Source organism: Mesoplodon bidens, assembly GCF_964165515.1.
Source record: "Mesoplodon bidens genome assembly, chromosome: 8".
Classification (NCBI taxonomy): Eukaryota; Metazoa; Chordata; class Mammalia; order Artiodactyla; family Ziphiidae; genus Mesoplodon; species Mesoplodon bidens.
In genome coordinates this window covers 1,078,752-1,094,658 of record NC_138165.1, presented here as the reverse complement: position 1 = coordinate 1,094,658, position 15,907 = coordinate 1,078,752, and the positions used below count along the sequence as shown (strand labels likewise).

General features: G+C 39.3%; 1 protein-coding gene across 4 annotated transcripts in view; it reads right to left on the bottom strand.

Annotated features, from left to right (window-relative positions):
• Window positions 1–15,907, bottom strand: part of WDR33 (WD repeat domain 33) — a 105,424-nt gene that overhangs the window by 12,768 nt on the left and 76,749 nt on the right. For all 4 annotated transcript variants that reach the window (XM_081243113.1, XM_081243115.1, XM_081243114.1 and 1 more), the window contains exons 8-16: window positions 8,287–8,413; window positions 6,886–7,040; window positions 6,714–6,792; window positions 6,177–6,287; window positions 5,719–5,813; window positions 5,419–5,505; window positions 5,053–5,192; window positions 4,258–4,410; window positions 2,539–3,627 (exon numbers count right to left, since the gene is read on the bottom strand). In XM_081243113.1, coding sequence (XP_081099239.1) covers window positions 2,539–3,627; window positions 4,258–4,410; window positions 5,053–5,192; window positions 5,419–5,505; window positions 5,719–5,813; window positions 6,177–6,287; window positions 6,714–6,792; window positions 6,886–7,040; window positions 8,287–8,413 — 2,036 coding nt within the window. The remainder of the gene's footprint in view (window positions 1–2,538; window positions 3,628–4,257; window positions 4,411–5,052; window positions 5,193–5,418; window positions 5,506–5,718; window positions 5,814–6,176; window positions 6,288–6,713; window positions 6,793–6,885; window positions 7,041–8,286; window positions 8,414–15,907) is intronic.

Genomic DNA, 15,907 nt, shown 5'->3' with positions numbered 1-15,907 from the left:
TACGTTACCCGGGACATGGGTTCGTGGGTTCTTGCAGCTTCTATCTGACGCAAACCTACTGCTCTGATCCTCTTAACCTCCTTTCTCTGCAACCCCAGCATGTCCCCCGTCCTAATATTCTGTATTTTTATCTAGCCACGTCTAAATTCAGATTCCCCACACTTCCCAGTGACCTTGGATCTGGTCTCTTGACAAACAAATAATCAAATATAGATCTAGTCATTCCTTCACAGAAAGAATGCATTTAGTGACTGGACCTACCATGAGAATAGCAGAGTTTCAAAACCATCAATAGCAAAAGTGCTTTCACATTCCAAACTAGCTACAAGAAAGAGCAGCGTTGATAGGACTCATTTATAGCACTGCAGTTAAACTGCCATAATTAACTCAATACCAGTAATTTCCATATTCCTTTGTTTCTTGTCCCTTTTACTCAAGGGCAGCTCTTATCAACATCTTGCATGCTATTACTGTAACACCTGAAGGCAATTCCATTAAATTTAACCAATTAAAACAACTGGTTTAAATAACTGACCTGGGGGACTTCCTGGTGGTTCAGTGGTTAAGAATCCGCCTGCCAATGCAGGGGACACGGGTTCGAGCCCTGGTCCGCGAGGATCCCACATGCCGCGGAGCAGCTAAGCCCTCACCACAACTGCTGAGCCTGCACTCTAGAGCCCAGGAGCCACAGCTACTAAGCCCACGTGCCACAACTACTGAAGCCCGTGCACCTCGAGCTTATGCTCCACAACAAGAGAAGCCACCGCAATGAGAAGCCTGCACACCGCAACAAGGAGTAGCCCCCGCTCGCTGCAGTTAGAGGAAGCCTGCGCACAGCAACGAAGACCCAACGCAGCCAAAAATAATAAATAAATAAATAGCTGACCTTGTCAAAGTGAAGAAAGTCAGATATCAGTGTAAGAAATATAAGCAAAAAAAAAAGAAAAAGAAATACAAGCAAAGCTTTTTATCAGACAACTTCTGAGATGTGAAATGCCCTACACTATATTAATCCTCCATTCTCATGCCACCAGTATTTCTATAGGTCAATTAAATTTTTAGAGCCACTTTGCTTTTCATGTATAAAATCTTTTACTATATGATACAATAACTTATTAAATTGTCCCCAACAGACCTGTCCTCTGGAATATGACATGTTTATATAATTTCAGTCACAAGGTAATGGCTAAATTTCATTATGTTTTTATCCTCCAAAATGAGAACTGTTAATTCACTAACATAAGGTCAGGTAGGTAAATATTATAAACACACACAAATATACTCTGTATTAATAAAACATATATTACTTTTAAGTCTTAGGACAGTTCTGGATGGTAAACCTAGATTTATTAAACATCCTAAATTCTGAAAAGTGCCCAATAAGTTCTGGAAATAAACTCAAATGCCATCAGATTCTTCACTGGTATGACATTTTTAAGTTCTGGAAGATGTGCTGAAGAGGAACATATAATCTAGTTATTTTAATTCAGTGAATCCAATGGCCACCTTCCCATTACAGACTCTCCGAGGTGTTGTGTGTTCTACACACAGCATCCACAGCAGGCCCTCTTCCACAGGAATCGAGTGCCTTGCAACACCAGCTCACTCAGTCACTCACTTACTTTTGGTCCACGACTGACTTCAAGGACACAAACCCAGTTGTTCATACCCAAATAATGCTTTCAGACTATGAAATTCAGAAAAATGTAAACACCACAGAGCCAAACAGTGTCCAATCCACTCACGCCCATGCAGTCTTCTGCAATTCAGCCCAAGCAAACTGAACTCTCATCATACCACCTCTCAAGCACAGCTCAGAGAATGGGTAAAAAAAACTTGGCTGACAATAACAGAATCCTCTAAAAAGGACCAAGAAAATTTCTACAGAAACACTCCCTCCTGTAAACACTTTTATATGTGAGCTAAAAAAAACAACTTGAACGGAACTTCATCCAAAGGGTCACCATTTGAAAATGCACAATTCTGGACTCAAGAGATCTCTAAAAGCATTCACTGAAATGAAAACAGTGAGATCACAGTCTACAGTATACTCATGAGTTAAATACCCCACACTATCTTAAAAGCAGAGCCGGCAGGCAGATCGGCAGGCAGATAGGAGGTGGCTCAGCTGTCTGGCAAGCCCATGAAACACCAACCTATGAAGGCAAGAGCCCAGAAAACAGCGCAGGACAGGATCAGAGCCACCCATGCTCCCTCCTCACCCTCCTCAGGGCCACAGCTCTTTTGGAGCCCTGGGACAATTATGAACTGTATTCAACAGGGAGTGCATCTTTTCTGGAAGAACCTCTATTAAAAAACATAGGTTGAGAAGTAAAGATTCATACTGCGATGTATTTGGTATCTACTTAGTTACTCTTATTTCTTTCTTCAGCCATGATGCTATTCTCAAGCCACCATCACTACTTGAGAGATATCTATACCAGCTGTGACTGCCTTTCTCAGCATTTGGAAGTGCCACCTCAGTGCAGAGTATATTTTCCCAAAGTGTAATGCCTACAAGTTGGAAAGAAATAATACCTGGTTGAAGGAGGCCCGGGGCCCATCACCTAGCAGAGCTGTTTTCTGCTGCTGGAATGGTATTGGCCCTTGAGATGGATGTGGCCCTCTTGCCGGGTTCTGCTGTCCCTGAGGTCCAGGGGGCCCTTGCATGCCACCCTGGGGTGGAGGTCCCAAAGAGCCCTGGGGCGGCCCCTGCTGACCTTGTGAGCCTGGAGGCCCTCGCAATTCCTGGGGAGGGCCCAGCATTGATCCTTGGGGTGGAGGCCCCTGCATGCCTCGCATCTCCTGAGGACCTCGCATCTCCTGAGGGCCATGTCCCAGCAGTCCACTTGGAGGATGAGGTCCTCTCATCTCTTGAGGCGGGTGGCCCAGCATCATCCCTTGGGGAGCAGGACCCTGGTTCTCTCGGGGGCCTGGAGGACCCTGCATTCCTCTTGGATTCAATCCCATCAGAGGTCCCTGAGACACAGGACCTTGGATCCCTTGAGACCCTGGCCCACCTTGCATCCCATGAGGATGGGGAGGTCCTTGCATTCCTCTGGGACCAGGTGGTCCCTGCATACCTTGAGTACCAGGAGGTCCCTGAGGGCCCAAGTGACCCTGGGGACCAGGTGGGCCTTGGGGGCCTATGTGACTTTGTGGGCCAGGTGGGCCCTGAGGACCCATATGACCTTGAGGACCAGAATTGCCCTGTGGTCCAGGTGGTCCTTGAGGTCCCAAAGGGCCATGAGGTCCAGGATGCCTTTGCATTCCTTGGGGCCCATGCATGTCCTGAGGCCTTGGCAACCCCTGGGGTGGGCCCTGGGGCCCTTGTGGTCCCATGAATCCTTGTGGCCCCCCACCTCCCTGATGCAGTGGAGGACCCTGTGGTCCCATTTGTCCCTGCGGTCCAGGGGGCCTAAACTGTCCCTGTGGACCTGGAGGCCCCATTTGAGCCATGTTCATTGGCATCTGCTGAGATGGATGAGGCTGTTGAAAACCTTGAGGAATCTGAGACATTGGACCTTGTCCTGGAAAGGGCTGGGGTCCCAGGAGAGGGGTGCCAGATGAAGGAGGAGGCTGAATTTGCTCAGCCTGTTTCTGTGCAAGTCTTTCAATTTTAAGTTGCTGGAAAGAAAGAAAGAAAACGCATGCTGATAAAAATGCCAGAGCCCTTAAAGATGACAATACTGCTCTCACTTATTTCGTTAGGGGAGCCTCAAAACAAACATAAGGTATTGATTGACCTCTAGAGTCCATATGATATTCAGATGTTCTGAAGGTACTCAGGCTTCCAGACTCTAGAATGCTTCTTTTTAGGTGCTGGGAAACAGCAGTCAGGACTATTTATATCCATCTTGATCAGGGAAAGCCCAACAATTTACTAGTGTTTTATCATTCTTGGTAGCTGCCAATGGTAGGGAAAATAAGAACAAACCACCTGTTCTAGAGCTGACAGAAAAAAATTTTTAACCCGTGGATAAGTAAGTGAATCCAAATTAAAACTATGTTGGTTCTATCCTGTCTATTAAAAAACGTATATTCAACTTAGGTCTACTTGCTGCTTGACTGATCTGGTTTTAAAAGTCTAAGAAACACGATTCTTTTAGAAACTAGCTTCCTAATGCAGCAATAATAAATGATATTGCTCATCAGACCCATCTGAGAGTCCCTTCCCTTCTCCTTAAGAGCGTATCAATAAAAAAAAGTTAATCACTACTTAGATCATCTCGAATCCCCCAAAAGAGCGTCACACACCTCCAGAAGCTGTGGGTTAGTATACTGTAATGTGGCCATCTCTTGTTCGATTTCTGCTTGTGTTTTTTTCTTCTCTTCCAATTTAATGTCTTCTTTTCTGTCATTCAATACCTCGTTTGGGGCAGGAATTGGAACTTTATTTTGCATCCAAGCCTTGGGAAAGAAGAGAATATTAAAGTATACTCTAAGTGTGTAAATTATAATGACAGAATGAGAAAGCCATTCTATAATGTCACTGGCTCATTCCAACCTGGTGAATACAAGTCGGCTCAGCTGGTAAACTATCTTTATTTCTAATACTAGTTCTTAGTGACACAGGAATGGAGTCAGGCAAGCACATCACTAGGTAGAAATTGTTAAGTTGATAAAAGCTGCAAGATCTCACATGTTATTAAGATGCAACACCTGCCTGCCTCTTCAAAAGGACACGTGTACTCTGTGTTGAGGGAACAAAGTGGAAGACAGACAAAATACGTTGAAGAGGGTCAACATACTCTCCCTGCTCCGTGTCTCTTTTTTCCCTCTTCTGAGAGCTTGGAATGATAACAAGGAGGTGAGAATAAAAGAAGACCTAGAGAAGATTCATGACAAACTCAGGACTAACTGCAAAGCAACAGATGGGAACTACGTCTAATAATGCCTGAAATATGTGAAGAATGCTCAAAAAATGTCTGTAGTACAGAAATACCTTCAATAGATGAGGCAATCCAAGAGAAACCTATTTCTGCACTTCAGTTAGACTCACCAAGCAGAGTCTCCCACCAAGTGGGCAGGGGCGCACTTCTAGTTACTCACCTGCTGAAACTGAGCAGGAATAGGTTTTGCATAAGGAACTTTCTTCTGAGGTACTTTTTTCTGATCCTTTTGCATCACCTCCTCCATTCCCCAATCTAAACCTGGAATTGTCATTTCAATTTCGTTTGATTCATCTTTCCCTGAAACCATAAAGAGAAGTAGTTAGCCAAGGAAGTAAAAGAAAGTGGTCACTTCATCAATGAACACATTTTTGGAAGAACAGATTCTAAATATCATGCAGTTTACATCACTTTTATCAACATTTCTCAACATACATCATTTTGGCATTTTCAACATAATATCATGATTATAAGAAATAGGTAAAATTACAGAAAAAGTAAAATTTATAGGTACAACTTCTCTTACCCATCTGTTCTTGTTCCATAGCTAATTTTAGTTGTTCTGGTATTCCCATCCCTGGAATTACTGCCAGGCTATTAGGTTCAAGGTCATCTATACATAGGAATACAGCCATTGTCAATAGAGATTTTATAAATGTATCAGGCCAATAAAATTAACACTTTATAAAAATGAAAATTATTGCTGGCGATTTATAAATCCATAAACTATAAAACTAAAATTTGTTTTGCAAAATCTTCTCAACACCTAACACTTTTATAACAGAATATCAGATTTCAAAGACGGATAAACATGCAAGAACCTCACCGTATTCCACTCCATCTTCAGACATTCCAGGCAACAAGTTTAGATTGTATCGATCTCGCATTTTATCACCTGGTCGGTTTCGGGTCCAAAATTTGCTGTCAAAATAAAAGTATTTGGAGGGGGGAGGAGAGAAGCATGGTTTCAGTGTATTTCTGGGCACTTAACAGTACTTAGCAGTCCTCTGGCAAAAACAACAAAGTTTTACAATGCCTTATTCTAAACATTTTTAATGTAGAAATATATTTTTTAAATTAGAAGGCAAAACAAAATCCAAATAACAAAGTCATATTCAATACCCAATCTCCTTGTAATATATGTATTTACAAACCACTACTATCATGTCCTTAAGAGTACGTTAGAAAACAAATTAATACACTCCTATATGAATAAAATATACATTTATCTCCTGCTGCTCCATAAATACAGTAATTCCTTGTTATTTTTGACATAAAGCTTACCTAGTATGGTCATTTGAGCCTGAGCAGAGGATATGTCCAAGAGGATGCCAAGCCAGACTCCAAATCATTCCTTCATGGGCCATCTCCATCCCACCCACTTCTTTCTCTACCCTGTAATGGCACCACAGAAAGTAGTCTTTTTCACAAAAGTTACCCAACCCCTCCCCCACCAAAAAAGACATTTTCTTTTAGTGCAACACAAAGCTACCAAAGTCTGTTACTTTGAATCTGGTCAACTCCACATGTTTCAGAGGTACTGATTTGTCATCAGTAATATAGTCTTTTATCCAGAGAGTACCTCAGAGGGGAAATGCTTCAGAAATGACCTCACCACAAGAAACAAGGAAGTTGGTCATACTCTCCCTTCATGACTTCCATAGCCAAAAAGAGAGATGCTAAGTTTTCTGTTCCAAACTGGGTTTACAGATACAGGACATATGAACACTCAGAAAAAATACAAAACACTATCATTTTTTTCATGTTCAGGTGCTCTCTTCATAAAATTTGTAACTTCTTTACATAGTAAGTGCCACATACCCAACATGCCAGAATAACAAAGAGCCATCAGACCCTCCACTGGCAAAAAGTCCTTCGTGAACAGGATGCCAGGCCACAGCTGTAAACAAAAACACGGAGAAGGACAAAACTATTAGGATCTCAGAACACTACAGGTAATAGTCAAAATGAGAAGCATATCATAGCCGCTGACCTGTAGCTTCTTTCTTATGACCTCGGAAGACTTGAAGCTCTTCTTTCAGGTTTCGGATGTCGAAAAGTTTACAGAGGTGGTCACGTGATGCTGTGAGTAGCCAGTTACCATTGAGATTTAATTTCACTTCCATTACTGTGTTTTTATGGGCATGACTACAAACAAAGTACCAAGAAAGTAATCTGTCAGAATTCAAAACAAGTATAAACCAATATAATGGCCATTCTTCTTGAAAAGCTCATGGCAGTCAAGATGGCAAGAACTTTGGCCTAGAAGTAATAAAGCTGTAACGTTATAGGACCATGGCTAAAAGTGCATGTGAAAGAAATAGGTCAAAGACAGAAGGAAATAATGTCCATTATCTAAGCACAGCTTTCACTAACCAGTTAAAATAAGAGAACTTCAACTGGATAGAAAAGTTTATCTGTGAAGCAGGGGAAGCACTTGAACACATAAATTAATATTCGATAAAGCTCATTCAATTTTAAAAATTCAATGAAGCTTCTCTCATTGAGTCAAAGCATTTTTAAAAAGGACACAAGATAGTTTGAGGGTTAATTTGAACTAAAGACTCTGCAACCGCTGAGGCCTGCACAATGCACACATCTCCAAGGAGCACCATTCACAAGGCGTCCTATTTGGTTGTGGCCACTGGAGCTGTGCAACAAGGCAGCCTTGCTCCAGCCAGCTCACTCTGGGTATGGCTCAATTCCCAATAAGAGGGACCAGGATACAGCTGCTTAGTCAAAAAAACGTTAACAACATATTCATAGAACTGTGAATGTTTACAGATAATTCAAAGAGAAAATTTTTTATGATGTGGCTGCATCGTAACTAAATACCTCAGATAAAAAATGAGAACTGATTCAAATATGAAGGGAAAATTTCTCTATAAGTAGATGTAGTGAGATGGAGAAAGCTGGGCTGTGTCTAACAAATGGCACACGTCAGGACTTCCCTGGTCGTACAGTGGTTACGACTCCGCGCTTCCGATGCAGGGGGCGTGGGTTCGATCCCTGGTTGGGGAATACGATCCCACATGCCACGCGGCCAAAAGTTTAAAAAAAAAAAAAAATGGCACACACATCAATTCCATACAAAATGTATTATGATGAGGAAACAGTAAAGCTAGAAGAGTAGCAATAACCACCTCCTCCCCACCCCCGTGACGCCCAAATTAAATTTAGATGTATGGGGCAGAACAAAAATCAAGCCTTATTTTATTAGGAATTTAGAGAGAAATCATATTTAATAAATAAGAAGCCTCTAGGTGTAAGTCCATCTGTTGTCTACACTACTTTTTCAGGAATACATGAGAGGAAAAAAAAGCTAAAAGGTAAAGAATACAGGCAGCTTTGCTCCCCTTGGTTTAGGGACCAAGGTGGGGTTCCTATCACTTACAGTGTTGCAAGACTCTGCCCAGTCTTGGGATCCCAGAACTTGATTGGCTGTTGACTATCTTTACTTCCTGAAACAACTAACCCTTTTGTTGGATGCCAGTCTACACACTTCACATCAGCACCGTGCCCTGTCGGAAACAAGTTAAGATAAAAACCTAATCAGCATAGATATTTAAAACAGGACTCCATTCTAATTTAAACCAAAGTAGAGAAACCTATTAAATGTTTTGATCCTAGTACTCAGTCATCTTAAACTTTTAAAACAAACTCTCTTTGGTCATTGTGTCTGGAAGACTTTTGGGTACAGCAACCTCTCCTCCTATGCCACAATGCACAGGGACCATTCCTCTTCTCCTGGAACTAAGCTCACCTTCTCACCTACTTGCTGGTAGGCCGGTCAAGATTTTTGGAAGCCCCTGTAAAGCTTTGCAAACTTTTCATGATCTTCTATGTATTGTCCTAATTATTAGAAACAGTGCTTGTCATTCACTTTAGCTTTCCTGCTTTGAAGTAGTCCCTATAGATCAAAAGTCCTAAATTCAGATTCAGACACAACCACTTTCTAGATGTGACAATACGAAAAGTATTCCATCTTTCTGATCCCATTTACTGAAATGCAGAATGGGAAAAATAATCCCTGCTTCACTCACACATATGTCAGGTGAGATGCCAATAAAAGCTAGTCTATCGAGTGCTCACTATATGATAGGCAGTGTATCGAGCACTTATAAGCATCACCTCTTTAAATCCTCTCAAAATCCTGAGAAAAGCTAGTCAACAATAACAGGAGCTGGAATCTGAACCCTGTCTGTAGGAATAGAGAGAGTTCTCTTAACCACTGTGCTAGAGCACGAGGTTGCTTCAAAAATGCAACAGATTAACCGTTACTAAAAATTACAAAAGTGAAAACCAGAATTTACAAAACTGAAAAAAATGAGCATGATTTTTGAAAACTTGTTGCTGTACAAAAAGAGCCTCAAGAGTATTTTATATAGCAAATGCACTAAGAAGCAGGGGAAGAGGGAGGTCAACAGCATTTGAAACAGCTCCTTCTCTAACCAGGCTCAAATCCAGCTTCTATGGAGTATGAGGTGGGAAGCAGGAAGGATACAGAAGAATAGAAAAATAGGGAAGTAGGGAAGAAGGAAGAGATGGCTCTAGAGGCGCTGGAGAGTGAATGTGCACCATGCAGAAGGGAAATTCACATCTCAAGTAGGCAAGACTTATCTAAAGCTCATCCCAGGGCTGGCGCTTGGGAGATACCAACTCTCTGGAGAAGCTTGGCAACGTGTAGTAAAAGCATGGAAAAAGTACATATCCTGCAACCCGGTAACTCCACGTCTCAGAATTGATCATCAGGATACCATGGGTGTCCAAAAAGATTGGCATATAATGATGTTGACCAATATAGTTTATTTTTAAATGCTCCTGAATAGGAACTATACTACAGAATAAATTTCAGCATGGCATATGTGCTCAATGGAATATGATGCACCTATTATAAATGATTCTATAGATAATTTAATGGCATGATTAAAATGTTCATACTAAGTTTATTAAAAAAAACAAACACCAGTGTGTATAGCATTCCTGATGCCATCACTGTAGAAGGCCAACAAATTAATAACGAGTGACTGTGTGTGCATATCTATATATAGAAAAAAGGCAGGAAGTCTAGACAGCAAGCTGTTATAATATTAAGCTGGATAGCAATTTTAAGGTGATTCTTATTTCTCTGTGTCTTCTGTTTTTATATTTCCTACAATAAATATATATTATTTTGTAACTAGGATCTGAAGGTGGGAAAGGGAAAAGAGGTCTCGTTGTTGCCTTAATTTTTTACTAAGAACTGAGGATGGAAAAATTGGACAGAAATAGAATTCAGTCCCCCAGCCCCTGGCTTGCCTTAAGAACTTTTAATGTTATTAACAATTTTATCCTTAAAAGATATGGCCAGGGAATTTTAAGACTTTATGGGCCACTATCACCTGAAATTAAATATTATGTATAGATACGTATATATTTTTACCAAATTTGAGTACAAAGTGCGTGAGAAAGTATTTTTAAAATGTGATGCGCTATGCAAAATTGTTCATATTCTTAGCTGCCACCTCTACCCTCACCTTCTCTGGGACACTTTTATTACATAAAGAAAGCTGAGCTTAGTTTAAAGAAGTATATGCAAAAACAAGAAAACTATCAACCCATAAGAAAGGAACAACACAATGTATTTTAGCTGCTTCACTTTTGTTCTCGGAAGTTTTCTAAAATATTTAAGTAGAATTCAAACAAGTGAAAAATCCCGTCCATCCCTTTCTGTTCAATGAATTTACCCATATCCATATATATCACTAATATACATCAAACTGATAGGAACTGATTCTTGGATGTTATTTTATTGGTCACTGTCCCTAATAATAAAACTACTACTACTAGCAAACACATATACTCCTTATGTATGGTAGTAGTCTAAGCAAAGAATGTATACTGAGTCATCATCTCACATGATTACAAAGCGCAGATAGGTTAAAAAAGTTGCCCACGATTATACAGATGATATGTGGCAGAGCGGACACCTGAACGCAGGGAACCGGCCCCGAGCCACTGCTCTTAATGCCTATTCTATACTGCCTGAGTACATGTTAAAGGTTACTTTGAGAGTTACAGAAGGAAAACAAAAATATGTACCTTCCTATTTGCTTCTCTATGCGTAAAGACTCACCAAAGGACGGTACATTGCAGACAGGGTACTGAAATAGAAGGGGGACTATTCAAGCCCTTACATTATTTTACTTTTGAAAAATGTACATGTATTATCTACTTTAAAAAATTAAATACAAATAAAATAATCTAAGAAAATATGTACAAAAAAGTATGTGCAGCTTGCTAACATCTGTGGCTTAAAAAGAGAGAGACACACAAACATACACAGAGCACACACATACATTTGCTTAAAAATGCATAAAATGGGCTTCCCTGGTGGCGCAGTGGTTGAGAGTCCACCTGCCGATGCAGGGGACACGGGTTCGTGCCCCGGTCTGGGAAGATCCCACATGCCATGGAGCAGCTGGGCCCGTGAGCCATGGCCGCTGAGCCTGCGCGTCCGGAGCCTGTGCTCCACAACAGGAGAGGCCACAACAGTGAGAGGCCCGCGTACCGCAATACAATAATAATAATAAAAAATAAAAATGCATAAAATATGTCTGAAAGAATATGAAAGAATCTGATAATATTGACGGCCACCAAGAAGGGGAACTGGTACCCTTGTACCCTGGGAACAAGGGTAAGGAGAGTTCACTGTATATTATTTGGTAATTTTAAAATATTGAAACACATGAAATGATCTATTGAGAAAAATATTCAATTAAAAGATTTTATTTACTAGATAACAGATTGATTACCTATATGAAATCTTTACAAGCAGCATATGTTATTTTCATAATTTTTCATGAAAAAGAATAAACAGATTAAGCTGGCAATAGAAGCAAATTGATATGCAACTGCTTCCTTCTCCAGGGAAAAAAGTTACTGAATTCCCAATGAAGTGACAAAAACTATTTCAAATGATAAAATTTTACCCTCTCATGTCAATATGATACGTTTAGATCAAGAAGAATCAGACTGATAGAAATCAGGATTATCCTAAGAAAATAATTTTCAAGGATTTTAAAAAACTTTTATTTTTAAAATATGGTATTTGAAACCTTGTTCATAACAGTTTAAAAGTATAAAAAATTTCAGAAGTGGAATGACTAAATGAACTGTGCCACAGTCCCAGAACAGAAGAAACATACAACTACTACAATGAAGATTCTGGGAACAAAGAAAAACATGCTCATGAAATAAAGGGAACTTTTACAAGCAAACAACACAGGCACAACCTGTGCATATGCTATGAGAATGACTATAAAAATGTACACATATATTTGCAAAAATGTAGGTACAAATAAGCAGGAAATGAAAAACATATTGGGATAGTGAGAACAAAGGTAAAATTTTTCTATCCACATTTCCTCTAATGTTATACTGTGGTTTTAACCATAAATAACATGGGTTAGATTTTTGTGTGTGTGTGTGAACTTTTTGATATGTTTTTAAAATGAGAAAAAAATGCAAGTTACTTAGCTAGGTAATGTCTTAACCATCAAATTAGCAAAAATTAATTTTGGTGACACCCAGTGTAAGTAAGTTACACTCTTATGCATAACTGGTTGGAAAGTCAATCAGTACAACTTTGCAGGGAAGCTTTTGGCCCTATCAAAATGTTAAATGCTCACAACCTTTAATTCAGTAATCCCTCTGCTAGGAATTTACCCTATGTTTGTAGCTGTAAAAGCACACCAAGATTTATATACAAAGGTATTTATTACACTGTGTTTGAATTATAAAACTGGAAACAACCTAAATATAAATAAATGAGGGGATATTTAGAAAAATTAAGATAAATCCATATAATTGAATACCATACGGCTGTTAAAACTGAAGCTGAAACTGAATCTGGAGTGACAGAAGTGTTTTATATCTTGATTATGGTGGTGGTTTCAAAAATGAAGCAGTGAGAAGGAACCTTCTGGAGGGACTGAAATGTTATATATCTTGATTATGGTGTATATATTTGTCAAAATTCATAGAACTGTACACCTAAAAAAAGGTAAATGTTACCGTATGTAACTTACGCCTCAATAAACCTGACTTTTAAATAATATAAGCAGAAAAGCAAGGTGTAATTTAGCCCCATTTGGAAAAAAGAAAACTTAAGCTGTTAATAAGTGAGAAGAAATGGTATGGGAATAAGAAGAAGGCATTTACTCTTCTGTACTGCTTGAAGCTTTTAACATGGGCTTTTATTACTTTACTTAATGTCAACTGGCTTTGGTTTCCCTCTATTCAAAACTCAAGGGACTGACTGACATCAATTAGCGCCTGTGTTTGTCAATACGGAACTAACCAGTGCCTGTGGTCCCGGGAAGATGTGCTTCAGAACCTCAGTGGGAATGAAAGTTTCCGTTGAAAGCTCTTGGACTCGCTATGGCTGAATGAAGTTTCAAGGATAATATGGGTTTTGTGACCTGGCATGCTATATATAAAAACTTAATCTTATATAAATTATTATCTCATCGAAAAATGACTGAGTCCCAAACACATGGCTTATCAATTTCAACCATTAACCCTAAAGAACGCCTTTACAATAATTTTTATCATTTCAAAGGTCCAGAATTTCAGGATAGAATCATTCAAAGTTCTTTGTAATCCCCAAACATGAAAATTTCAAGACTAGTATTTGCAGTGCTGAAGCAATTAATACAGACTTCATGGAAAATTCATTCACGTGACAACTGTTTTTTATTGGCCTACTGACCTAGATATTTTAGTACTAAAAACATCTTGCTAATGGCTCAAGATTTTAGGACTGAAAACTTCTTGCCAATGAAAGACCAAATATTTTTTAAAGTGGCATTTAAACGTTTCAGAATCAAGCCCATAAAAAATACAAAGATAAAACTCTCAACACCACCAAACCTCCTCCAGATACTATAAAGCCTAACACAGGAAAACGTGGAGCCCTGCAGGGGACTGACAGGAGTCTAAAGGTAGATTGTAGTAAACACATACAATCCTTAGTAGGATGGCAGAGCTTTAAGAAGCCAGCGATGTGGGCACAGAGTTACCAAGTAAAAACTCTAGGATCCCCAGGAAAGGTAACAAGTAGCTGGGCCATACTGCTACTAGAAATGGAGGCTATGCTTAAAGAAAGATTTCAATATTGAGACTTGGAGATACAACTGCCAAATTCTAAAATATCCCAGTTGCAAATTATCAAATAAAAAACAAGACTGTCATGATAAATCTACACGTGACATTCCCTTTGAATGCTTTTAAATATTTAAGAACTTAACCTGCACTGTTCAATACAGTAGCTATTAGCCACCCGTAGCTATTTAAATGTTTTAATTTAGATTAAAAATTAGGTCACTCAGTCACACTAGCGACATTTCAAGTGCTCAACAGCCACCTGTGATTAACAGCTAGCATACTGGACAGCGTAAACACAGAATATTTCCATCATCTCAAGAAGTCCTATTAGACAACACTGATTTAGACTGTAATTAGACATTTTAAAGAAAGTTTCTCCTTGAATTTCCATAATCATATTATTTTTATTCCCTATCTCAGTTACACAATGAATAGCAACAACAAAAAAATTACCTTCAATTGATACTTGAGCTAGGGACAACCTACAAAGTTATACAGTCTTGTAATTTTTACAAGAGAAAACTGAGGCCTAAAAGAGTTTTAGGCCAGTGGCCAGAGGTGGCCGGGACTGCCTTCTTTCCATTCCAATCTTCCCTTCACCTCACTAAATATAACGTCCAAATGAAGTAGCAGAAGAGGTCCTTTTGCTTGCTCAAATGTAACTGAGGAGGGTGTGGAAGGCAAACTTCTACACACCTTTCCGTCTCTCAGAACTGTACAAGAACAGAACTTAGGGGTAAAATCTAAAGATAAACACATAAAAAAGATTACTTGTTAACTATCTGAGAAGTAACCAGATTGACTTGGAAGACCAGGGTCCTGTTAAATGTGGCAACCATGACCCAACTCCACCCAAAGAAATTCCAAATTAATCTAACCATACTGGGTTACTCTCAGAGCTTAAGCTTTGAGGGCAATGAGTTCTGCATCATTTCTTTGCTAGCTAAACATTCCCTCAGGGTCCGAGCTAAATGAATAGTGACAGAATTAGCATCTCTAAGAGAGTGGTGGCATTGCTCTGCGGATTAACCTGGGTCTGACATGCCAGAATTGTTTAGCTTATTACTTCATAATAATTATTTGCAGAAAGCAACCATTAATTGTGCATTAGAATTTATACCAAATGGGGAGGTAAACAGTAATTTTACTTATTCCACTTGATTATACTTTCACACATTCATCTATCTTTCACTTGTTCACTAATTCAAAATAAGTTTGCTCAATAGCAACATTTATTGGGTTCCTATTACGGGTGGCTCAACCTCTAAAAGATGTGATCACCAAATGAAATAGAACTGAACACTGGGGAAGTATTTGTGGAATCACACAGTCCAGGTACAATAACTTTCAAGAAAGTTAATACTTAGAATAAAGAAGTTTTCTGAATATAGACTGAAATTAAGCCAGCAAACAATTAATGCAGGTGTTTTAGAGACCCTCTCCACAAAATGAAAACAGGAAAAAAACCTCTTTTAAAAACAATGTTACATGACTATGCTTGAAATAGGAAGTGCACCTTCCTATTTCAAAAAAAAAAAAAAAAAAATTTTCCTAATGACAAAATGCTTAATGTGTTGTTGTTGTTTTTAAAGGAGATCCTAGAAATATTATGCAGAGACTCCTTAATAAACCTTAGAATTCTATGAATAATAGGATAGATGGTTAGGTCCTTAGCTGTTTGGCGAACAGCTCTAGACTTACTTTTGTAGAAAGTGGAGTCTTCCTGTTGATTAATAATTTCCAATCTCAGAATCGTAAAGTGTAGTGCAGTGAACGCTAGCCGCCAACAAGGGAACAAGGTCTGTTTTTGTACTCTTCCCTTACCGGACCCTGGCCTCTGGGAAACTGTATGTAAACTTTGTGCCCCT